Source organism: Ammodytes marinus, assembly GCF_949987685.1.
Source record: "Ammodytes marinus genome assembly, chromosome: 3".
Taxonomy (NCBI): Eukaryota; Metazoa; Chordata; class Actinopteri; order Uranoscopiformes; family Ammodytidae; genus Ammodytes; species Ammodytes marinus.
The window spans coordinates 30,181,327-30,208,231 of NC_137232.1; the positions used below are offsets into that span (position 1 = coordinate 30,181,327).

The 26,905-nt window shown below is 44.8% G+C and overlaps 1 protein-coding gene across 1 annotated transcript; it reads left to right on the forward strand.

The window, feature by feature from the left end:
• Positions 1-1,699: 1,699 nt before the first annotated feature.
• Positions 1,700-23,950, forward strand: tiparp (TCDD-inducible poly(ADP-ribose) polymerase). Its single transcript, XM_080024966.1, has 7 exons — positions 1,700-1,950; positions 3,043-4,126; positions 12,459-12,648; positions 13,091-13,278; positions 16,709-17,008; positions 19,130-19,387; positions 22,497-23,950. The coding sequence occupies exons 2-7, from the start codon at positions 3,078-3,080 to the stop codon at positions 22,684-22,686; spliced, it is 2,175 nt and encodes a 724-aa protein (XP_079881092.1). The 5' UTR covers positions 1,700-1,950; positions 3,043-3,077; the 3' UTR covers positions 22,687-23,950.
• Positions 23,951-26,905: the final 2,955 nt, after the last annotated feature.

Below are 26,905 nucleotides of genomic sequence, written 5' to 3' on the forward strand. Positions count from 1 at the left end.
GACTCACTCTCACATCTGCTTTTATGTCTCAACGTGTTTTACATGAACTCTCACATGATCAAACACCCCAGTGTTCCCAGCGTAGTTTCACCTCTTCATAGGAACTGTCATGTGAGGCGTGATATCCATCTTCCAATACGACTTAATTAAAAGAAAATATTTCAGTTTCTGGTTCACAAGAACGATCTCATGTTTGAGGTAATTATCACACAGCATTTCTAAGCTTGTTTATGTCCTGGGAAGTAAATTAGTACATGGCTGCTTTTGTACATGTTTTAAGGCACTTGTGCTTCACTTGAGTAATTAAGAAATCGTTCACTTTATCTTTCTATTCCATTACATTTCAGATGCAGTCATTTACTGAACTAGCTACATATGTCTTACAGCTACTTTGTATAGGAAGAGTTTACTTACAAAATGTAGAACAAGCTTTCAGAATATGATACAAAATTATTGATTAAAGTAATCAACAGAAAATGAAGCAGTTTCTTGTTGTTCATGCTGTTACATATTTGCTTTATAAATATGTATAGGCCACTATAGAATTGTTTGTGTTTTGCTATGTTTAAAAAATATATTTGTTTGGGTGGGTGTACATTCCTTTGTAAGAAGCCACAGTATTTTACTGTAAACAAGTGTAGATGAATCAACCAGGCAAACTGCCCAACGGCCTCAGACCCCCAGGGGGGTGCAGGTCAATTTATTTGGGAATGTGCACCTTCGAGAATATGACTAACAAGGGCCTTGCATTATTAGCCTACCTAGTCATGTGAAACTCTTATAGACGGTTTCCTTGTGTCCTAATCTGGTTTAATGTCTATATTGCCTTTGATGTCATGCATATTAATTCCTTTATAAATCTGTGTTCAATCGAACTGCTTCAAGCTAATTCACAAATACAAAACCTGTGGTCAGGTTGTATTGACCCTATGGTTCTTCGTGTGTAGCCTATTTATTGGATACGTATACTTTATAGCTGTGTACATAGGCTACAAACTAAGAATGGGTCAAAAAGGGCCTGGAAAGACCCCTGCATTCCAAATCGCATAGCCTACTATTACTTTTTACTATACTACACTGAAGTTGTCAATAAAAAAATTAGTTTGCATGCAGTAGGCATACAATTTTGACATACGTTTAATCATATATTTCGTCATAACATTGTGCCTTGAACTGACCCTCTTGCTAATATATCTGCGGCATCGCTGGTTGTTTTCACTCTGAATTGGGTCATCCTAAATCGTTTTCTGTTATATGGCTAAATAGCAGGGCAGTAGGCTATGGGTATTGGAATGCATCCCATGTTCTTTTGCATATTGAGGCCTACATTTCACTGATATGGGTGCTTTGCTGAAAAAAGTAAAAAGTAGCATATATTTTGTGATTTATTACTTCTTTCACTTGAGTAAATGATCTAAATTGTTCTTGTCTTGATGTTTGATGTGAAGACATGAGCTAGTCTTCAACCCCTCTGCATCCACTTTGCAGTTTATATTACATCCGGGGCCGAGATAAAGGGCCCCCATACCCTGCCCAGGCAGCCTCTGTATAGGCCTACCGATCTCCACCAGACGACTCCCTCCCTCCCTCCCTTTGAAGCTAAGCCCCGCCTCTGACCAGGTTACGGGGCGGGGCCTAGCTGTGCGGAGCCCGGAGCCAGCCAGAGCGTCTCTCAACACAGCTGTGCTCCCTCCGCTCTTTGTCGGCCGCTGCTGCTCTCCTGCGCCTTTTTCCTATCCGGCAGGAGGATACAAAGAGAGGGACAGACAGCATGAGAGCTACGGGGGCAGCAGAGGGACACAAAATACCTAAGCGGACTACATAGTCTAGTCCAGACACGGATACTAGTGTCTACAAGCTGGACGACGGATCTCCGCCGATGTACGCACTGGATATTACCCACCAAAGAGAGGCGAGACCGGGGGGAGAGGGGCTGACTTTGTCGTGCAGGTAGCCTACGCTATTTTTTTTTTTGTGTCGTGTCGGTGTCGAAGACAATGTAGCAGGAGAGCGTTATAACGCTGCTCTGGGAAAGCTGCGTTATAACAAATCACACTGCCTACTGCAGTGCTTCGGTGTCTTTTTTTGTTTGTTTGTTGTTTGTATTTAGGCTATTTTAAAGCGTTTTAAAAGCCGCGGCCCGTAAGCCTACAGCTCCTTGGCTGCTGAAGAAGTGCGCGTGGAGCTAGAGGAAAGCTGTATAGCGGTGAAATAAATCTCCAGGGCGCCGTTTATCTTTTGTCGCTGCTCCGCCGCAGTGCCTGTGTGTGTGTGTGTGGGGGGGGACTGACTGTAGCCTACGTGCAAACTTGCTCGGCCAGCGATGTGTAAACGGCACGTAGACGGCAGGGGCCGCGTATCGGACTCCCGTGATCAAAATATATAGTCCCGAGAGAGAGCGAGGTTTTGTTACAGCGATGATGTTATCGCTCGCTGCTCGAGAGACGCAGCTGTATAATTGCAGGCGTGACGTTAGCGGGGAGAGCAAAAAAGACACCAGAATAAAAGCCAAACACGCTCTTCGAATGATTATTATCTCGGCTTTATTTTTTATACGATTAATCTGAAGCTGGTGACTCTGGTGGCTCAAGTTCCCCCCACAGCAGGATTAGGTAATATTTTTCCGCTTCAGTTGCTGGATGCAAGAAGCTGGGTTTATACCACCCCCACTCCTTCCCCAAACGAGACTCATTACAACAGACTGTAATATTCCTCCACCGGCTTATTTTACACAGTGTGTCTGTGTCATCAGATCCCTGTGCGTTATGCCTGTTGTAGGCTACACAATCTGCGGGGTCATACTACGGTTGTTGTCAGAGGGGTTAAACAGGTTTCGTTTCTGCGTGTATACAGAGGGCGAGGGGTTTCCTTTCATCGAGAAAAGAAAGACAAGTTTTCAGTTATTTATTTTACAGCCTAATGGCTCACCCAAGCCGCCTATTAATCACCGCTTTATGCGCCAGGATGACTTCACCTAGGAAACTCAGATTATGGGATTATAGGTGTTAACTTTGATGACTCTCTCTCTCCCTTTCCTTTCAGGACTGTCTCCTGGCTTTAGGAGAGGTGGAGGGATCATGGATAAAACTTTGCACATTCTCCAGAAATCCGCAGACGTCGGCGTAGGACCGACTGGGATCTCCCTGGATAGTATGAGCGTGAATATGGACGAAGGGGAAGACGACTTCACGGAGCAACAGCTCGTGGGGCTCCCGGACAAAATACCTCTGGTAAAACCTTATTTCAAGAAGAAGCCGAGGAAATTGGACGCCAAATGCCTCCACCGCGCCCTGCAGCAGGATCCCATACTGACCACGTTGCTGAGCACGGATACACTGGTCTCCGGGGATGGGGTGTTCGTTCCCCGGAGCCAGCCAGGCCGGACGCCGGGCAACCTGTGCGCGGCGGCGGTTGTGAAAACGAACTGTATCGGCCAGGTGTGCCTCAAAGACTCGGGAGCTGCTGTGGACGCCACAGCTGGGGCTGGTGTAGTGCCGGGCTTGATGACCCGGGTCGGGGATGTGGAAATAGCCGATACTACTGCGGAGCTGGAGGATATTGAGCAGCGAGGGGAGCGACCCAAGATTAGTGATCCTACCCCCGACAGCCGCTGCTTTCAGCCGAAACCTGGCCTCAGGGCAGCCGGCAGCACAGTGACAATAACGGCCCCTGTCAGGAGTATACCTCCCACAGTTGCACCCCAGGCTCCTTCTAACCAGGAGGGGGGCGTCAAAAGCAATGACCTCTTAACCTCCAGGGCTAAAGCTCTTCCAGTCAAAGACTGCACGGGCGTCCCGGGCCCCCTAACCCTCCTCCTGCAGCCCAACAAAGGAGTGCTATTTCAGGACAAAAGCGAAGAGGCCTCCCTGGACCTGGTCTTTGAGCTGCTCACCCAGCTCCAGTATCACACACACCAGTCGGATTCAGTGGACATTTGTGTGGATTTCCTCCAAGGGCTGTGCGTTTATGGCAACGACTGTGCCCACCACCACACTGTGCTGCCTTACCACTGGCAGATCCGCAGGAGCAGTAGTCAGACGTGGCAGAGCATAGCAGACGACTCCCAGGAACAGCTGGAGAGACTGTACTGCAACCCGGACAATGAGCAAGTCAGGCTCAAGTTTCAGTAAGTATCCCTCTATAGTGTTTACCGCAACCTGCTGCAAGCTGTGTCATCCTGCAGGCTACAGGCCTAGTGTATGTCCTTTGGTTTTTGATACAGGATCTGTATGCGGAGGGTAAAGCAGATACAAAGTATTTCTGTGGTACTGTTTTGGATCCGTGCCTGTGGATAGGTGGGGGAGGGGGGGGGGGTGGCAATTCTCTTTCTATTCAACCAATTTAAAACAGGAACTGAGAATGTTATTCATGCCCTTGTGGACGAGCATCGGTTTACAACATTTCTGTTTATTCTGGACAACTGCGCCCCAAGTGTGACCTTTAACAACTTCTCAATACACCAAACCCTTTGATAACATTATAGTTATATAGCAGAAACAATGTCTGACTCATTAACCTCTCAGTGGATTTATAGAATTGGAAAGTGCAGTGCAACAACAACCGCACCAGAACATTGTCGTGCGGTAAATACTGCTGAAAAGGCGACTGTGTGGTAAACTGATAGGTACATTGTTGCCATGTCCTATGAATTAGCAAATATTTGACACCAGTGACATGGCAACAATGGTGCAGTAAGCTGATAGGCTGCTTGTGAACGATAAGCACTTCTGGTTCCGTGTGTGGGAAACAGTAGACCTCGGTCCTATAGCTTCCTCTTTGGTTTCACCACCGGTGACACACTGAAAGCTTTGACTCCTTCCACAGCTGTTCTGTGCATGTGTGGCTGGCAGACCGTAGCCGAGTGTTTCCTAGTCACTTTATACTAGTCAGTTTGGCTCATTAATGCATGTGTGAAAGCGTGTATCAGTCCTTTTGTCTCCTGTGTGTGTGTGTGTTTGCGCTCACGTGTCGTCTAGTTAATGTGTAGCATATCAGCCATCGTGCCCCCGTGTAGACATGGCACACCATCTCCAAGCAGCACACGTATTGATCATCTATTTCCTGTATTTCCCTTTTACCACACTTAACCGTGATTGGCTGGAGCTCTGTCAAAAGCAGACTTTACAGCACCCATGGCACAATGGTGTGAACTTCCCTGACCCTGCAGTTGCCTTGTGCGGTCACTGACACAGACGCACTTGGCAGCTTCTCTCCTTCCCTGTGCCGTAGACATGCACACCACTGTGAACACTCACACTCTCACACACACACACACACACACACACACACACACACACACACACACACACACACACACACACACACACACACACACACACACACACACACACACACACACACACACACACACACACACACACACACACACACACACACACACTTAATTGGCACACAGACACTCACACGAATGGGCTGCACAGAGGATCTTAGTGGCTTGCAGTGCTCACACGCACGCCTTTTAGCAGACAGAGATAAACCTCTCTTTCACTCTCCCACACACACACACATAGATGCACACACATGCAAGCACTTGGCCAGCCCCAGTGGGGTGACATAGAGGAGCATGCACCGTTTCCTGTGAAACTGTACTATATGCAGGCACATTCACACACGATTACTCACGCACTGAGCCTTCCATTTATTCTGTTTATATCCCCGTTTGCTATAATTATGACTGAAAGATGTGCCCTCCACATGATAAAAGCCCAAATCAAACTCACAGCGCCTCCCATGATACAAGTTCATTCAAATCTTGACAAATGTTACCAGTTAGTATTTATTTTCTTCTGTCGGACATACTTTGTACTCTAACATTTAGGGCTACGGCTGATGATTTGTTGCCCCGTGTGACGTCTCATAAACCTCTTTGTTGCTTGAAAAAGTATATATATCTTACGGTATATTAATCGATTATCACGAAAGCCGTGGATTCATTACTCTGCCGATCCTGTTTTGAGATTGCAGGAAGAAGACCTTGTCGAGCAGTTGAACTCGTTGTATTTGCCCCAAAGTCAGCAAACAGACACACAGATACTCAATGTTTAACAAAGGTGTCTTTAAGGTGACTAATAACATCGTAAATGCCCACCGTTTAACAGTTTTCATGTGTGAACAGCAACTTTGAAGAATGCGGTAGTCAGATTACTGTCTGACTCAAGTTAGAAGAGCACTGTCACTAAACATGGACAGTGACACAGCCCTGTGAGAGTCCATAATGTAACAATAACCCATAATGTAATAACAGAATGCTGAGCGCATAACCTAATAACTCTTTGACCATAGTCTAACAACTTATTACGTTTCGGTTCACTTATCATATTATGGAGTGAGCTATATTTGGGTCGCTCCAAACAGGTCCTGCATGATAAACTAAGCCCTTTGAGTGGCCATGTGTGTTTGCCTTTGTTTATGCCTATGTGGACTGTGTGCACACACACACACACACACACACACACACACACACACACACACACACACACACACACACACACTGATCTGCACGTGTTTGTATAAAGATTTTGTATGTGTCCATCCGTGCGTTTTACTTGTTGACTCATGTTTTCAACTGAAACTCTATGCAAAGTGCATATTGCTCCACAAACAGGATATGCACCTGGTGGTGTCAACCCAAATTCTTCAGAGGCCTTCTGAGTGCGTTACACTCTCGCACAGTCAGACAGGACCAGCTGGCTCACTCCACGGAAACTCCAGGAGAAACTAGAAAGGCCAGCGCATTTGACACATATTTCTGGTCTTAATTTATAGAGCAAAAGCCACTGTCATTTAGTTGGTGGTGGGCGCTTAACATTTTGCATGGCACAACTATTTGTTTTTGTTCTTGGCGTCATAATCACACACGCTAGAGAGCTGTCAGAGATTTTCCTTTGGATTGTCTGTGTAATATTTAACAAGTTGAGTCTGTCTCAGACATACAGTATTCTCTCTAATTATCTTCTGCAGCCCCTTGACACACTTTTCAAGTCATGTTACAAGCTCCGTAATCACCGAATCCATACTCGTTTTCACCTAATCGTACCATTCCAAGCACTGTCAGCCCGTTTAAAATTTCATCTGCTAGCTCTGCAGCTGTCAAATCCATTCTCATCATGGCTACTCTTCATCACAACCCTCCCCTGTTGCTCCTTTCTTTCTTGGAGTGCACATCTGCATTCTTCCACGCACCCGAGCCATAAAACTCTTCCAGAACGCTCGTATGAGTTTTCTTTTCTTTAACCCGTAGCCTTAAAACAGGTTTGGCTGTTATGAAAAAAGGTCAAAATGAAAACGTAACGTGAAATATATTCAACGTGACGTAAAACATTTTCATACCTGAAACACGTGACTTCTCCGACAAATACCACTCCCAGAGCTGTTTAGCCATTCATCTACAGTGAGTAAACATTGGCTAATTCCTGATTTGAAAAGTGCTTCATTGTATTGCTGCCCTCTTCAAATCCAGTGTTTAGTTACACCACAGGCTATAACTGCAAATCTTGCCTCTGGTGGATGGGTGTCTTGGCGATACTCTGTCACTTGGTGAACTGTGTGGCCTGTCTGGCCTATTCACATCATACTGCTTTCTCTCATTTGTGCTGCTCGGGATGTGTATGAGAGCCCTTTAGAAACGCAGTCCAGCCTGGCCTTTTCATGCACACACACACACACACACACACACACACACACACATACAGGGAAAAGGCATCACCGTGGTTACTGCTGCCAAATGATTACATCGTTAGTGATCTAAAGAGCAGCAGATGACTTAACAAGCTCAACTGTCGGTATGGCAACACAGGCCTGATATGCCTACTACTATCCTGTGTGTGTGTGTGTGTGTGTGTGTGTGTGTGTACGGAAGCGAGGGGAGTCGACGGAATTTTTGTGAGTCTGCATCTGATTGTGTCCTGTTCGGCCCGCTGTTGAGTATGAGAGGGTGTGTGTGTGTGTGTCTGTCTTCTGTGCCAAACTGTTCCCATGCACGTATGATCCATAGCCCAGGTTAATCCCATCCATATGATAAGCAGGGAATGGAAGTCGGCCTAATCCGCCTTAGTGGTGAACTCAGCAGTAAAGGAGGAATGTCACAGTCATCGCTTCTAAAAAGTTACACTAATCTTCAACCGTACAGTCTCCTGTTAACAGATATATGCTTTGTTGCTGTGTGTGTGTGTGTGTGTGTGTGTGTGTGTGTGTGTGTGTTTGCATGTGTGTGCGTGTGTGTTTGAGAAGTCCTTACATGGTGTTTTGTTATTCACAGGAAAACATAAATCACACAAAATCCTCCTATTATTCGGCCAATTTCCGGTAATATCTGCGACTTCAAGGACTTGGAATAACATTTTGATGTTTGCGTAACCATGGCAAAGCACACACTTTTCATATACGTGTGTCTGTGTGTGAGAGAACGGCTCCTTTGTTGGCCAGGTGATAAAAGCCCTGCTTGTCATTAACTGACATAAAGAGTCACCGAGTACCAAGGGCAGAGCGACCTGACACGGGGTGTGTGTGTGTGTATGTGTGTATGTGTGTATGTGTGCGCGTTCGTGAATGCGTGTCTCTGTGTGTTTGCAGGGGGGATTCCACCTTACCTCATTGTGTCATGAAGCAAAGAAAATCAAGGGCGGTTGTGTCTACGAGAGGCTTGTTTGCGTGTGGTGATTGTGTGTGTGAAAAGAGGCGGCGTCAAGATAATCAGACGGAGTGTGTTCACTGTTCTGAGTGTGTGTGTGTGTGTGTGGTTGATTGTGACTATGGCGTGTCAGACAGGCCACAGTGCCATGAATCAGTGGGGCGAGGTCTGGGTCCCTCTGCCTCTTATTACTCAGTCTGCCTTCAGCTTCCACCTTTTTTTCCATCGCTCCTCTCTTTTTCAACTGTCACTAAGTGTCTTTCTGTTTACAGTCAAACTCATTTATAATCTCCCAATCTTGCCCCTGTGTTTCTTTCACGTTTTGTTCCCTGGGAAGAGATTTTCTTTTTAATTCCAAAGAGACACACACTCGTAACAGGAACAATGAAGAACATGCAGGAGACAACAGCGTACATTTCCTCCTGTTCTCCTTCTTTCTGTGTGTGTGTGTGTGTGTGTGTGTGTGTGTGTGTGTGTGTGTGTGTGTGTGTGTGTGTGTGTGTGTGTGTGTGTGTGTGTGTGTGTGTGTGTGTGTGTGTGTGTGTGTGTGTGTGTGTGTGTGTGTGTGTGTGTGTGTGTGTGTGTGTGTGTGTGTGTGTGTGTGTGTGTGCGTGCGTGCGCGTGTAGTTGACATTATGTTATTCACATGGGAGTGAACAGAGCTAAAAGACAAAATCAAACAAAGCTCATTTACGTAGATAACCAGAAAGTGAATGGCTCTAACATGAAGGAATAACCCCTAACCTGACGTGTGTGAGTGAGAAAGATGCTTTCGTCAGCAGATTTGGTTGACTGACTGACTTATCAAGGCGTGACTTGAGGAAGATTGCGCGTGAAGAATGTATGCGTGTGTGTGTACGAGATCGGGCGCTCGTGTGTTTCTCTTTTCTTTTTCTTTTTTTTTCTAGCCTGTGACGTTAGCAATAGCATGACTGATGCTGGTATGCGGGTCCTTGTGTGTGCAGCCGTGAGAAAGTTGAAAGGTGTATGTGTGTGGGGGATTATCAGCCATTTTGACAGTGCAGGGAGTTTTCTTAACCTTTATTTATCCATGGAAAGGTTTTATGCTGAAAATGCTTTCTCCTTCTTTTCCTTTCGCGCTACCAGAACACAGCGTTTTCAGCACCACACGCTTTTTGCTCAGTGCTTTTCTCCTTTCACCTTTAGCATACCGGCACCGCTTTTTACCTGGGCAGATCAAATATTTTCAGTTGACTTTAGTGTGTACCTTTTGCACACAGCGCGACACAGCCCGAAATTTTTTCAAGCGTGGTCTTGAAAGCGTTGACCTTGCCAGAGCGGGCGTGCCTTCACGCCTCCCTCCAACTTTTGATTGGATGAAAGCAATCTCAGTGCACTTAATTTAACCGGCGGAATTTTATTTTTAGAATGGCACAAAGTAGTCTGGGAGTGAGGGAGAGAAAAGGGCTCTCTGACTGACCTCTATGGAGACCTGTCAAAGTGTGTGTGTGTGTGTGTGTGTGTGTGTGTGTGTGTGTGTGTGTGTGTGTGTGTGTGTGTGTGTGTGTGTGTGTGTGTGTGTGTGTGTGTGTGTGTGTGTGTGTGTGTGTGTGTGTGTGTGTGTGTGTGTGTGTGTGTGTGTGTGGGAGAAAGAGAGAGAACGAGGTAATAAGTGAGGTGGGGAGGCTGCCTGTAAAATTTCACATAGCTTCCTCATAATAAAATTGATATACAGAAGCTGCTGTCATCATAACATGCTGCTGCATGCAGAAACTGTTCTGTACAGAGACACAGAGCCTGTAAAAGAAAGACAGACAGAGAGACAAAGAGAGAGAGAAAGAGAGAGGCAGCCTTGCAGGTGCACCCGGAGCACTTTCTGTTTCAGACAGAGAGTATAGAGAACATAGCAGTGCGGAGAAACAGAAAGAAACATTGAAACCGGGAACAAAGCAGAGAGATGACAAAATCAAAGTGAGAAAAAGGTTTAGAAAAACCAAGTGAACAGAAGGCTGAGTGGGGGTGTAATAAAGGCTTTGTTTCTGCAAGCTTTTCCTGCTTTTCACATTCTTGTTTTCTTGTTGCACCTTTTCCATCATCCTTTCTCTCCTGTTTCTCTCTTTTTTCTGTCCCCCGCAATATATTCAAATTTCTTTCTCTTTGAAAGCAAAACACACTATCTAATCTCATGAAAGCTTGAGAAACTAATAAACTGTGACATAGTTCATAATGCATCTGCCTGATACTGCTGGTGATCTGATAACCAGTGACTCACTCCCAGGTTACTGTTTGCTTCTGCGCGCGCTCAGTGACTGCATTCCTATTTCACTTCCTCTTACGCAGAGACACGGTCACGGTATGACTTAGCAGAAACACTGACTATTAATAAAGTCTGCATGATTAGTATTTGTATTGGTGTGAATTTCTGTTTTTGGAAAGAATGACTCAGCTCTTTTTATTCCTAATTTCCCATCAACCCCTTGGTGACCAAAACTGACGTGGTGGAGTGTGTGCCGGTAACCCCACCATCCAGTAATTGTGCTTACAGTAGATGAAACTGCATAGGCTGCAGCCATTACTGTAGGAGGTTTCACTTCTTCAGGCTGTTGAATGAATAAGTCCACACATGCTCCCTCTCAGCCTCTCTGTGTTTTAAGATGGGAAACATCTAAAAGACTGTGTCTTTGTTTAGAACAACCTGAGGCACACACAACCCCATACTTTACACATAAAGGCACACGCACACGCACACGCACACGCACACATACACACACACACACACACACACACACACACACACACACACACACACACACACACACACACACACACACACACACACACACACACACAATGAATTTCCAGACAGACAGGCACTAACCAATGTCTAACCTTTGACATTACATCCAATCAGTGTCCCAGCAAAAATCAATGAGCCCATTAACACAGTCATGCAGTGTGTTTGTGTGTGTGTGTGTGTCTGCCTCTCTGTCTGTCTACTGTCCGTGACATAGCGTGCCAGTGTATGATGCCTACATTTATGTGAGTGGTATGTCTGACCCAGAAAAGGATTTGCCAGAGGCCCCCATAGAGTAGTAATGTAGAGAGACTAATGCACACACACACACACACACACACACACACACGCACACACACACAAACACACACACACACACACAATAGGGTTTTGACTCACGCTCATCGAGACAGAGAGAGGTTAAAGGAAGTTGAATGCACACGGTGAGACCATTTAGCTGCTTATGAGATGCTAACACTTTAGCCCAGAAACAAGAAGAAAACATTTTGAAACTACTCCTACAACCATGACATGATGCTAGATAATGAAGCCGAAATAGAAGTCTTCCATTCCTAGGTCATTCTGTTTTGACTATTGTGAGGGTCCTTCAGGTCTGTTTATTGAAATAAGATTAATGTGTGTATCCCCTACACTAACATTCATGTTTGTACTGTGTGTAAATAGAATGTTTTGATCATGCAGGCCTTGTTTGTTTTTTTGTTGTTCTGTGCATGTTTACATGCTGCATTTATTAAGTCATGTAACTGTGTGACTCATAGTGAGTGAGCTATCAGAGGTTGGTTGGTCTTGCTCTCCGGGGCCTCGGGGGCTAAGTTAAGGTTTAATCAGCAGCCACTTTAACCAGACATGCAGCCACTGATAGAAATATAAACTGTGACCATGTAACGAGCAGGTCAAAATGCTGCCACAGCCACATGTTGGACCAGCGTGTCCGTGTGTGTCCGTGTCTCGATTTTCTATTTCTTTCTTCATGTGTGCTACAGCTGTTCATTATGTTTTTTTTTAACAATGATTTTGTCTTTGTTGTTTCAGGGGTCGAGTGTTTTCCCTGGACTTTGGGGCGATGCGAGTGTGCGACCTAGAGTTTGACCGCGTCCGACGACTGAGCTCTCCGGCCAGCCCTCTGCCCATGCTCACAACCAACCCTAACCCCGCCCCCAGCTGTCACACATTGTGGAAATACTACTGCAGAGACAACTTTGGCTGGAGGGAATACTCCGAGGTGAGCCGCAGTGCTGCTTTGTTGTGTGTTGTGCATCTTGCTAGCGTGCACGCTCAAGTGAACACAAGGTCAGACGCATTAACACCGATCGATCGTCTAGCTGCTGTGATTGGGGTCGATTTTGGACGTGCATACACACACACACACACACACCTAAACATCCCTTGTCACACAGCTGTCCCCAAGCCAATAGCAATTTAGTTCACCAAGTTGGTAAAGATTTACTCTTTTTCTGTCCTTGTGTGAATGAGTTTGTGTCCCATGACACTACTCGTTATCAGCTCGGCTTTTTTTTCTTATCTGAACATTACGCCACACTTCCCTCTCCGAAGGGTTCCCTCTTCCTCCTTCCTTTAAATGTGAACACACAACAGAGTCAACAAACGACATAAACAATCCAGTGGTCTAAAACTCTTCTTCATGTCTTTGTCCTCGTCCATAGCCGGTGGTGAAGCTGATAGAGGAGGCCAGTTCCAGAGGTCTGAAGGAGGTGCGCTTCATCACACTCCAGAACCAGTACATCCTCAACATCAGGGAGGGCTTCCAGCAGAATGCTGTGTTTGGCTTCAGGCGGCAGATCAAGAAACGGCCCACCTTCATGTCCTCTGTGATGCTAACACCCCTCCTACAGTAAGTTAAAAGAAGTGTAACACTAGAATTCAATTATACTCTGAGGCCAGACTTAGGTGTATGCTCTAGGGGTGACACAGTGACAGTCTGTCAATCAGTTCATCCTATTGGATGATGGATTGCAATTAAATTCTGTTGAGACATTTGTCCCCTCAGGAAGAGCTATAGAAATTTTGTCATCCTCTGACTTTTAATCTAGGTCAAACTTTACTTTGACCCACACACCTGCAAAAACGAATGTCATTCCCATCATCCTCTAATCTACTTTTTGTTTAGTGGTAATTACAATGTCAATGTTGTTAGTCAATATTGTGCTGGGTTTCGTTGTTATTAAAGCTATTTCTAAGTTTAGCCTCTCAGCAGTGTGTTAACGTCTTTGTCAGGAAACAAAAACAGCCTGATAGGCGGGAAGGATTATAATTGTTGCTAATGAATGGCAAGGCAAAGCGTCGGGAACAGTGAGTCCTCGGTTAAGAAGTAGAGGTCATTCACTTGATTGAAAGTCTCTCTTTGTCTCCTCCTGTTGCAAATCGTTTAGCGCACACACACACACACACACACACACACACACATTAACAGCACACACACATTAACAGCACACACACAAGCACGTCCATCTCTTCAGTATGAGACAGATTTCCCCCCTGTGGCTCTCTGTGTTGTGTGCGTGTCCTGACACTGGGGTTTAGAGACAGGCAGGCACACAGAGGTCGGTACACAATGCTAATGCCACAGTCAGGGCTGAATACCCAAAGCCTCTGAACACACCACATTCACCTGTTTTAATCCGTTCCAGTTCTGTTGCCCGTTGGCAGTTTGAGCTGAACTGGAAACCCATAATAATAAACGCTTGGGGATTTTTGAGTCACCGGGACACCGGGGGGTGGCCTGAACCAGACAGACGGAAAATGAGATAATGAAGCAAATGAGAACAGATGAGAGAGAGGGAGGGAGAGAGAGAGAGAGAGAGAGAGAGGGAGGGAGGGAGGGAGGGAGGGGGCAGAAATATCCGCTCAAGTGATTTCATTTTCATTCATTCAGTCTTTAATTGTATTGTTTTTCTGTAAATTAGATGAGATTGGTTCACTTTTCTTCTCGAGGTTATGCTTTTCAGGAATTTTTAAATCTATCTGCTGCCATTTTCTTCATAGCAGCGAAGCAGCGATATGCCTCAGTGATATTAATGAACCAGGACACCAGATTGGACACAAGTGAGGTCATCTCAACCCCCTTTTGCAGAGTATTTCACTTCCTTCGGCAAGCAGGCTGCCGTCACAGTGTGTCCCGCCAGTGTCCCACACAGAGACCAATGCTAGCACAAGCTGTTCCCACACACAGGGGCTCCACAGCCAAGTGGAGGCATAAAAAATGGAGAGATAAAGGATGGAGAGGGATAATTAGGTGGAGGGAAGGAGACAGAGACAGCCAGTCAGAGGGTGAGCGAGCGAGCACAGCAAGGGGAAGCGAGAGAGGTCAAAATGCTTTTTCCAGACCGGGTGAATGCATGGTAGAGTGCAGTTGGTGAATGAAGGAGTGTGAAATGTGACTGCGGGGAGCTGGAATTTGGAGCGAGGGATTGGTTCCTGGGACCTTTTTCATTCGTTTGTTTGTGTGTGCACTTCAGTTAATCAGCGTTTACACTTGGGATTTTAGTAGAATTCAGGTGTTAATTTAGCAGGAGAATGAATACAAGTCTAAGTGTGCGTGCTTGCCTGTGCGTTTGCGAGTGAGTACGAGCATCGGGGACAATCTGTGCTTGGCTTAGAAGTTGAGGTCATTAGCCTGATTGGCACTCTCCCTTGTCTCCCTGCCGATCCCTCTGTTATCTCTCTCTGTCTTTCTCTCTCCTCCTGATGATGTTCAGCCATCTCCTCCCTCTCTCTCCCTCTCTCCTGGCTTGATCTGTCTCTCCAATCTTTTCCCTTTCCACTCTTTCTCCCCTCAGCTCTGTCGTTCTTGTTATCTGTCCCTTCCCATTTCACACTTGCTTTCTGCAGCAGGCTGCCTGTGATCTCTTCAAAGCACACGGGGAATAGAGAATAGAGGCATCGATTGCGGGGAGAGATCGAGACCATAGAGACCAGATAAGAGAGAGAGAGAGAGAGGGAGAAAATACTCACACTGATCACACTCTCGTGACAACACACACAAACTCACACTCTCTCATTGCTGTTGGGGCTAACAGCATTTACACTTAAGAGATGTGATAACCTGACAGCCAAACCACAGTTATTGACTCAAACGCCAGGCACAATAGTTCCTTTATCACTTTCATGACAGCTTCGTAATTGCCTTTTTATTCCTTCCCTCTGTCTTGTCCTGGCCTCCCCTCCCTGTCATCTGGTTTGGTGCCTGGCCTTCATTTATTCAAACAGCCTTGCTTGTTTTGTTTGGTGGTTGATGGCTGCTGTGGAGCTGCTCCGCTCCGCCGCGCAGTCATGTCAATGGTGACAGTCGGTGGGATGTGATTTTTAGCAGGGAAGGAGCAGATAGATAGGTAGCGCACTGCCATGAATGGTTCATTGTAGACGGTTGTTTCGTTGCTGCTTTGTTCACCCTCAGCAGGGATTGGGTCACAGGAGAATTGAAAAAAGGTCAAACACTGTCTGAAATGATGAGACCTTGAGCACACATTATTTGTTAATAAATGAGCTTATTAGAAACACGTTTATAGACTTTGCTATACTATACTAGCTGCATACCTCATCATTGCAGGTGGTTCTTATTAGGCTCAAAAATAGTTGAGATTGGTTAGCTGTGTAAAAGGTTGATGATATAGGGTGGTTCTCTAGAAATCAGTGCTCCATCTAAATCTGAAAACATGTTGATGAAATATTGCTATATAAACGCTTTATAAATGTGGACACATTTGACACGTTGAACAATGACTACAAACTTCTAGAATTCGGTCAGACCAGGTCATTTAGGCTAGCTAGTGATTGGAATGAATTCATAGATAGTGTATATGAGACAATGAATTAAGACTTCAAGACAATTATCCATGTTTACCTTTCATTACTACTAGATTAAAGAGTTCTATACAAGACACTTCCTTTTATTTTATAGTTGCATTTCATTTCCTGTCTCTGAAATGATAGGACACTCTGAGACCTATAAAATAAAGCGTTGCCATATTTAGTTAAATAATTACACACATACAGCTGTCAGGTTACGTGGGTACTACACATACTGTATGTGTACAATACATATATGTGTCTGTGCAAGTATTTCATCGACTGGCAATGTGGCAAACTCTGTGTAGTATCAAAGCAGAAAGTAACACAGTATTTTAAGAGTTTGTAAATCATATACGTTTTATGTGTATTTGTTTTAAAAGTCTTTCTCTCTCTCTCTCTCTCTTTCTCTCTCTCTCTCTCTCTCTCTCTCTCTCTCTCTCTCTCTCTCTCTCTCTCTCTCTCTCTCTCTCTAGGACTTTGGGCGGCCTCTCTTCATCCCCTCTGCCATGTTCTTCTTCCTCCTCTTCCTCCATGGAGCTCTGCACGTCGTCACAGCCCCTGTCACCGACCACCACCAACCCCCCCAGCCTCTTCCCGGAGACGTGGCTGCCCATGACCATGAGCCAGGACTTTCTGCAGGTGCCGGTGGCGCGCGAGGACCGCAGCTACCGCACGGTCTACAGCCTGTTCCACAAGACGGTGTCGGAAAGCAAGTTCAGGATCCTCAAGATCCAACGTGTGCAGAACCCCTTCCTCTGGGAGAAGTACAAGAGGTGAGCAAAGGACAGCATTTAGCTTCATTTAACAAAAAAAAAAAAAACTTTATTTATACAGGTAAATCCCATTGAGCCCGTAGACAATTTTTTAAGGGAGACCTGTTTCCCATTCCCACGTTACCATTTGAACGCACATTCATACACCTAGCAGGTTTCTTTTAAAAAGCACTTCCTCGTTGCTGGAGATAATCTGTTGATCTTGCCCTCAAAATCATGACTCATTTCAATACCAATCTATGTTAAAAAAAAACAGAGGAAACATTTCATAGCCAGGGTCAGAAAGTTCACTGCGACGGGTTTGAGTGTGTTTTTCTCCTCTGCGTGCTGTGTGGTGCAGCTGTGGGCATATGGCTTTGACGCATTTGTGGTTGTTTTTATTGAGAGTAAATCTGCTGAATGACTGAAATCATTACCAGCTAACTACGTCATGAAGATGATTTAAGTGGATTCAGTTCATTTGACAGTCATTTGCTCCTCACACTTCAGACATATCAGAACACTTGGAACCCTAAGATACTAATCATGTTTTTAATCACGGAAAAGACTCTTTTATATCTATGTTTATATGATGATTATATAATTAAGCTTGTACTGCATTACTGCATTGGTTGTTTTAAACTCTTTGTTTCCTGTTTTTGTCCCAGTTTTGAATATGTTGCTGCTTTGGCACAAAACATATTGTCCACCTTTTTGATTCAGATTTCTGTTGTTGAGTTAGGGGATATTTCGGACGCAGCTGCATATTTTCTTTCCGATAGAAACACAAACAAAAACGTTTCGTAATAACAAAGAAACGTCGAGTGAGAAACGATGCTCGAGGCAGAAGAAGACAAAGAAGAAAAAAAAAGAAAGAAAAATAGGGCAGATGGGAGCAGCTGTTTTCGACTCTGTGAGAAAGAGTCGACAGTGGTGTGTGAACAGGACTGATGGAGAGGTGTTTGGTGACTGTGATGTGCCTTTCGTGAACACAGCGGGCTAACCGCCGTGGTTAGAGCAGGTCACGTCCTATCAGCTGTGACAGTTAAACTCTCCCACACTTGACTGGTACCGCATTCTTTCACAATGACTGACAGAGTGTGTTTGTTGTGCGTGTGTTTCGCTGCCTCTGAAAGTGACACCCCGTCTGAATGGCAGTTGATTTCCTCTTCCCACACTCGGGTAAAAGGCTATAAATGCGTGTATGCCCTTTTGTGTGTCTGTGTGTGTGTTAGCATTTTAATGGATGGTTGTTGATGTCAAAGAAAGGTGGTAACTACATACCTAAAATATTGGATAATTGGATTTTGGTAAATGGAAGTCTGCGTGTGTCTGCGTGCTTGGATGCATGCGTGCGGTGTCAGTAATCTACAGGGTCATGAGAGGTCAGGCCTGGGTCACAGCCTCTCTGGCTCGAAACCCTTTCACCTCTGCATGCCTGATTGATCTGCTCACATCAAACAAGCTATTTGTGTCTGTGTGTGTACTTGTACACCCATCTATGTGAGGACCAATTCAATTTTAGACCTTAGGAGAACCTTTTTGAAATTGTTGGCATTTTGCCTGTTCGGCACTGTTGAACATACCTTCAAATGGATGTTTGAGGGTTGAGACTTGGTTTTGAGGTTCAGGTTTAGATAGGGTTAGTTTTGGGTTTGCGTTGGGGTTCAGGTGGGATCTTTTTGTTTGTGCGTGCAGTGCACACGTGTGTATTGCTAAAAAAACTTTTTTACCTGCTTTAAGAGCAAACAAGGCTGTGATCAGAACTTTTAAATAAAAATAGCAGGACCTCCCCGAGCTGTTTACTCATTTATCACCTGAGATATTATCTGTCTTTGAGCATCAGCCTATTCCCACAATGAATTAGTTTTTTAATAAAATGTAAGCAAGTATGTCTTAATACACATAATAAGCTTAGAATACAAAACTAGAGGATCAGTTCTCGTCTCAGCGGACCCGGCTTCGTCTCCGGCCCGGGCCGTTCTCTGCATGTCATCCCCCTCTCACTCCCCATTTCCACTCTGTAAATCTTCTTCTGTCAAATAGAATGTGATGATACCAAATCAAATATGTTAAAAGAAAAAGGAACACAAAGTTCAATTCAACAGGGACCTGACCTTCCTCCTCTCTCTGCTCCCACAGGAAGAAGGAGTACATGTCTCGGCGTATGTCAGAGATGGACCGGCTGCTGAGTGAGCGTCACCTCTTCCACGGCACCTCGACTGACGTGGTGGAGGGAATCTGCAAACACAACTTTGACCCGCGAGTCTGCGGCAAACACGCCACCATGTTTGGCCAGGGCTCCTACTTTGCCCGCAAAGCTGTCTACTCCCACAACTTCTCCAAGCGCTCGCCCAAAGGAGTCCACTGCATGTTCCTGGCCAAAGTCCTCACCGGCAGGTGTGTGTGTGTGTGTGTGTGTGTGTGTGTGTGTGTGTTGCTGTAGTAAACAAGCTGAAAGTGACATTTTTCTATGTGCTATTTCATCACTGCATAAATATTACACTTTTTCAGAAAAAATTGGCATAAGAATTGTGTTCACCTAAACAGTCAGATGATTTAAAAAAGCACACTTTTCATAATACTAGTGGCTAAAGCTGTTTAATTCTTTATTTCTGCTGTAAAATCCTAGCTAGGAGGAAATAATATTTGTTTTGCTGTGTTAGCTTAGAGTGAGTAATAGCATAGTTTTGTCAATGGTAAATGTATATATCCAGTTTTTAATTGGGGGTTACATGTTTTAGTATCCCCTACATGAGCTGTTCGGTATGTTGGACGAGTATGTTTCCTCCTGCACATGCCTCAGCTTAAACAAGCACCTCTTTCTGACCCCATCACCGTCTCACTCTTAAATGCACATCAGCATTCATTTGGGTCATGGAAATCCTGACGTTTCTTTTCCATAAACCATTGTTCAGTCCCCCTAAAATGCAAGTCAAATGTACAGCCACACATGTAAAACAGCTGATTTGGCTGAACCAATCACACATCAATAGCTTTGTTATGCTGCAGCAGACTGAGAGGACGGAGCTCTGGTGGTTTGGAAGCACACCACACGTAACCCCGCCGCCTACCAACGCACAACCTGTGCTCAATCTGTTCCACAGCACAGACACAGACATTGCTTCCAGACTTAAGCACGGATATAGACCAGTATAGGAGTTATCTGTAGTGCAGTATGGATAAATCTTCCTGTCTGAAACCATAATCTGGCACACAGACTTTACCACGTCTCTCTACACACTGCCTTTCATCTGTAGTTAAAAAAAATACATATATTTTAAGCTGTTGTATTTATGACCCCAAAAGAAAGTGGTACAACGATTGATGGATTACCTGTCTCCAGGGCTTGACATGAATATTAAAGAGGCGGTAAAAAAAAACTGGTTACAATGCACTGGCTCATTTGGTGTACTTGCTGTACATTCATTTCATGGACTTTCATCTTATTATATCATTTAAAGCTCCCATATTATACACTTTTCGGTTCTATTATACACCATATTATATGGTTTTAGTGGTCCCTAATACGTTTTTCTTCAATTGTTTGCTGAAAAAAACTTTCAGATAATTTATTGTACTATGCTGATGTTCAGCTAATCTCACAATGGCCTATTTTTTAAAAAGAGCTGCAGCTCCCCTCGTAAATATACAATCTTTGAGCTCCCCCCGCCCCCTGTCCGGAAGCGAAGCCAGATACGCCTCGCCCTCTGTCTGTTTGTAAACAATGATGACGTATAGCCTGTTAGCACAGTTAGGTTTAGCCTGCCCATGAGAAGAACCAAGTCTAGTGCTAGTAACGCACTTTGAACAGTTTGACATGACCTATCCTTGTCTACATGAAAGACTATGTTCATTTATAGGCCTTTCACACCGCCGCAAAATCGGCGCTAGTTCTGGGCTTGTTCGGAGTTAGAGCCAGTGTTTTGGTTTCACACCGCCAGAGAGCCTGCTCCGGGCCGTAAAAACCGGGGGAACTCATACCCCAGGATTGAGCAGGGTTTGATAAGAACTGCTTGCGCGAACGGCTGGGGGAGGGATTATCCTGACCAACCAGAGCAACTCAAACCTCATGCCCGCCATATTTAAAAACACCGCTACTACGAGACGTAAACATAACATAATTACCGAACGTAGCGATCAAATTGACCGGCGAGAATACGCTGTATGGGTCCTGTTTGCTTAAGAAAGCAAAGCGAGAGCCAACAAGTGTAAAAATAAGACGTATTCGCCGCTGTTGTTGTGCTTAAAGCTAGCGGTAGCTTTAGCGTTAGCCACAAGAGCAGCGGCGTCGGGTGACGTACACACACGTTTACAGTGACGTCATGACGTTGCTCTCTTGCCGGCTCCATGGCTGTCTCCGGTCGATGTGAAACCAACCGGTTCATAACTGGGATAAGGCTGTAACCAGTTTTGAACTGACCCCAACACCAGCCTGGAACTGACTCTTGGTTCATTTTGGTGTGAAAGGCCTAACAGATGCACTGACAGCCACACGCTAATGGAAACGGCATGTTCACAATAAAAATGCTGCAAAAGATGGTGGCTACTGCGAAGCTAGCTCGGGAGCTAGCTGCTAACAATACCACTAAAATCAGTGAAACAATTATCTTCAAAGTCAGACTTCTTCGGTATACCTTCCAATCCTTTGTCCTATTAAAAACGAGGCATTTCCAGACTGGTGTGGGGAATAGAAATATGTTTTTATGAGCAAAAGCTGAATGCTTGTCCTGAAGCTAATAGCTATACACCAGTCAGGCAAAAATACCAATAAAAACTTTTATTTCAGTTTCACTGTTTGAAAAAAAGCACAAGTAGCTTCCTATCCGTTGTGTTATTAAAAACGAGGCTGCTGTGGTTAAGATAAATTAGTGGATTATACAACATTCATCATGTTTTGCCGTACTACAGGCATCTTGTCGCTTAGCAACAAGCAAACAACATGGGGGTGAAGGAATATTTTTCGAGAGGATCTCGGGGCCGTGGACCAATAACAAATAGGGGGGTGGACTGCACAGTGGAAGCTTCTGGCTTTCCATTTTTTGACGTCAGAAACGGGGAGAATTCTGACTGGAGTATATCGGGTGGAGAGGTGGAGGGTTTCAGAAAAGGGGAGAGTGAGAAAAGGAGAGAGCTTTCTTTTTTGATACTTTGGCAGTCTGTAGGCACACCGTAGACCCATAATTATGTTCAAAAACGTCGGAAAAGTGCATTTGCACAATATGGGAGCTTTAAGTTGCCCTAAAAACACACACAGACAAAGCAGCTTGTAATCATTACATTTAGAAGAGAGACTTCTTTTAAGATGGTAAATTATTCTTCGGTAACTCCAGACTTGCAGGACTGAATGGAAATCTGTTGGCAGTGTTATTTTCCTTATGGAAATAAGGCGATACAAAGATCACTGCTCTCCAGTTTACACTCAGTTTGACTGTATTTACTGTCTGTACAAAATCTTAGCTTCATAACTAACTAACTTGTCTCTTTTTCTTTTCTTATGTTTATACAGGTTAACCGTAGGAAATTCCTCTATGCGGCGACCTCCGCCCATCAACCCCCGTGACCCCTCCAGTGACCTTTATGACTCCTGTGTGGACAACTGGGTTGACCCCCAGATTTATGTCATCTTCAACGATGACCAGAGCTACCCTTACTTTATCATTCACTACGAGGAGGTACCCAGCACTGTCGCCGTCTAAAGCCCTGGGATCAGACATGGATCCATCCGTATTTGCAAATACTTACTCATAGTTTGTTTGAGTCTGTTGACTTGTGTGAAGGGTGGAGTTTTTGCGTCTCAAGATGATAAAGAACCGTGAAGATCAACATCAAGCTGAAATGAAGAGTTCTTTTTTGATGACTGTTCGCTTGAACCAACATCTCAAATCGGAATGACTTTTCTGGACTTAACTTGGCCCATCCGCTGCCTGGAACAGGTTACTGATTTGCAAATACTCAATGATTTAGATCTGCAGTCAAACTGGCTTTCAACCAGACTGGACTGCAGTAAGGAACAACGGACTGGTCCAGACGGGATTAAGCTGGATCAAACTGGACTAGCAAAGGACAACACCTGTTTCATCCATTGTTCAGAGGTGGATGACAACTGACAACAGCTGCGATCACAACAGACCGGACTAGACTCAAACACCACACTCTGTAATCACGTATGAACAGGAGCCTAGTGATGATCCTCGTACAAGGGGGAGGATTTAATCTACTTTATTGAGCTGGAGAAGATGCAGGAAGAACCAAACCTAGTCATGTTAATCATTTTTGACTTAGTCGTATGGCTCTATATGAACTCAGTTCCACATCAGGACAGTTAGTGTCCTGCCAGTACTGTGAATGACCAACTGTCCGTATTATTATGAGGAAGCAGCATCCAACCAATCAAACGTTTTCATAGAGAAACAATGGCGACACTGATCTCCGTCATTCCTCTTGCAAAAATCATAGTGTGTTTACCCAGCCTCCGGCCCATACGTTTTTTGTTTTGTTTTGTTTTTTCAAGTCAATGTGCTGCGTGTTTGAATCTTTTTATTTTGTGGACATGAATCTTGTGGCCTCTTCAAACAGACAATGGACGTGAGTTTCAATGGGACATACTGTAAACCTCCAGGCAGAGGTTTGAAGCCAGTGCTTTTCCCGGTTGGCCATTTTGCCTTGTCGCCCACCTGCTTTAATTCCTGGCAGGGGGCAGGCGGGGTGGGGCGGGGGGAGACTGAAGAGTGTAAAGTTTCCCGCTGTGACTGTGCTATGCTGCTGTGTAGCGCTTTTGTCAACATGAACCCACTGAAACTCATCTCTCTTGGACCGCTCTCTCGCTTTGAGACAGTAGACGTGTTTTATTGAGACAAAAACTGTACAGACGTTCTCTTTGTTTATATTTGAACTGTGTGCCTTTTGTTCATAACATTTTTATTTATGTTAGTTTAATGTAACATTGATTAAATAAAAAATCGAAAAGAAAAAAAAAAGACTGGTTTGGTGAACTTATTCAGTGCAGTGATGATGGTGTCGCAAATCCATTAACCAAGCGGGATATCAAGTGTGAATTATTGCTATTTAGAAGTGTGTGTTGATGTATTTCTCTTTTCTTTTTTTTTGGACACAGCCAGGCTATCTGTTTGATCATGTTTACAATCTTTATGCTACGCTAGGCTAACTGTCGCCTGGCTCCAGCGCCATATTTACCATACAGACGTGGGAGTTCTATCAATCTTCCCATCGAAAACCTCCCTGTGAGAAAAAGCGAAGAAAATTTTAGCAAAAATAGCCCCCAAAAAATTGCTTGAAATAACTTTTGGCTCGTTAGAGCATGCAGTGAGAGAGGTATTAGTGTAACTGTCGGCCATATGCCCGTCGACTGCTGCTCTCAATAAGAGCTACGTGATGTTTCACAGTCAGCGGTTTTCGAGGAGAGTTCTGTTCATCTGATTATTTGTTCTCGTCTTGGTCCACTGGTATTAAAATCAGAAAGGAATTCTCCCATGCTCACAGCGCTCCCTCTGTCTGCCACCTCCCCGGGCTCTCTCTCTCTCTCTCTCTGTCTCTCTCTCTCTCTCTATGTCTGTCTCTCTCTCTGTCCCATCCCCAGCAGTGTATTATTTGAGCACCATGTCTAATGCGCTCCAGAGGGAGGCTGGCGGAGGTAGCTGCCTATCCCAGGCCAGAGACGGCACACATGGGGCACAGCAGAAGAACTCAACACCCCTCCTTCTACTCCTCCTCCTCTTCCTACTCTCCTGAATCTCATTCTCTTTTCTCTCATTTCTCAGACAAACCTGTCCTTACTCTAGTATCCTTCACCTCATCTTCTTGTCCGTCTAATCCTTTTATCTAAACCTCCTTTCTCTCCATCTGGCTTGTTCTCATTTGCAGGTTTTTTATTTGTTAGCCAGAGTCACATTGAGTACATCTCCTCACAATGTATTTGTTATGTTTGTATTGTTTTGTGGATTTTTGGAATAGTTTGAGAGTTTGGGATACATGCCCCTATTTGCTTTTTCAGCTGAGAGTCAGATGAGAAGATTGATTCCCCTCCCTTCAGCCAGCGGCCGTTTAGCTTAGCTTTAGCAAAAAGTCTGGAAACAGGGACGCAACTTGACGGCTTTGTCCAAAGGTTAAACACCTTAAAACAAAAAGTTCTTGAACTGTGTTGTTTGAACTAATCCTTTAAACATACACATGGTGGTTACTTTATGAGCTTATTATTTGTAGTCTTTATAATTTAGTTTAAACTTTACTGTTAGTCCAACAGAATAATAGGCCTACATTAATAAAGTAATTAGCATTCAAATAATTTTACTACTGGCATTGTGGAGAACTTTAATATAGCATTATAATCTGCTTCCTGTGTGCGAGACAAAATGAACATACAGCAGTTAGCAAAACAAAAATAATGTATGGATAATGGATAATTCTGTTCGGTTTTAGGTGAAAGGTTTCCGAGACTTTATTGTATCCAAAGTCCTGGTTTCAGCCATGTCTATTTCTAAACTACACACTTAAAGTAGTGGTTCCAAACCTTTCTGGCTTGTGGAACCTTCAAAAATAAAACAAAAGAAAAGTAAGTTCCCACTCCATACCGGTGTAATCTGCTTTATAAGAGTTCAATCAGTGCCCTAAAGTATCATTTCAACAAATGAAATACAGCATCAAAGTGATTAACAACCTGGATGTAAGTGTGTAATGTATCCGTATGGGGGAATCATCATCTATCCTACTCCCATTACCTTCTTTGGGCCACAAGTGCACCGGCCCCCCTCTGTGTGTCTCTGCCTCCCTCGGCTCAGGCCTTGGGTCACTGTGTCGTGCAAGACTGTCGTGCTGAGCTCCGCTTTTTTGGCAGAGTGAGAGAAAGAGGGGGGGGAGTGGGAGAGATGGAGAGAAAAGGGAGGGGAGGGAGGATGTATAGAGAGGGATCGAGAGAGAGGGAGGAGGAGTTATTTTGCTCTCTTCGTGCCTCGTCGCTGAGCTGCGTGCCTGTCTGCTCTTCTCATGTGCATGCAAGATCGCACAGGTTGCCCTCCATTTGCCCCCATCTCTCTCTCTCTCTCCCCCTCTATCTCCCAGTCTCTCTCTCTCTGTCTCCTCGCTCCCCCCTCTTAATCTCTCTTACAGCCTTTCGCAGTCTTTCCACTTATTATCCTTATCCTTTTTCCAACCTGCGCCCTCTCATCAGCTCTTCGCAGCTTAAACCCCTTTTGCTCTCTCCTCTTGATGATTCTACCTTCTTCTTTCTTTCTCTCTCTCTCTCTCTCCCTCACTCTCTGTCTCTCTCTGTGAGTCATGTGGCGGGCCCAGGCTGTGTTTGTTTGCCTGACTGCCCTCCAGGAATTGCTGCTGGCACACAGAAAGCACTAGCCTATATACTCCGCTGCAGACCTGCTATAGGCCTGAGCTTTGAACAGGAGAGCTGGAGGAGAGGATAAGGAGGGGATGAGAGAGACAAGGGAAGCACAGGGAGGAGAAAACAGGGACAGAGAAAGGATGCATGCTGCAGAGTGGACTGTGTGTGTGTGTGTGTGTGTGTGTGTGTGTGTGTGTGTGTGTGTGTGTGTGTGTGTGTGTGTGTGTGTGTGTGAGAGTGATAAAGTCGTGCAGAGGAGCGAAGCACAGCCTTCACGGGAGCGACAACACAATTTGAATTATTCAGAGGAGTCAAGATTGTTGTGTGTGAGGTTTGATGCAGTCCCACAGCCGGGCGTGTTTCTACGTCATGGGTCTGAATGGAGACCGTGGCTACATTCCAATAACCATACCTCCCTGCTATTTAGTATGGTAGGAAAACATTTAGGAGGTCCCAAACCATGTAGTAAGATGCAGCATGCTTAAAAAATATCCGGATGCTCTACATCAACCGGTCTGGATTTTTTAGTGTGGTAATTAGCATGCTTTTTTTGGGGCGATTCT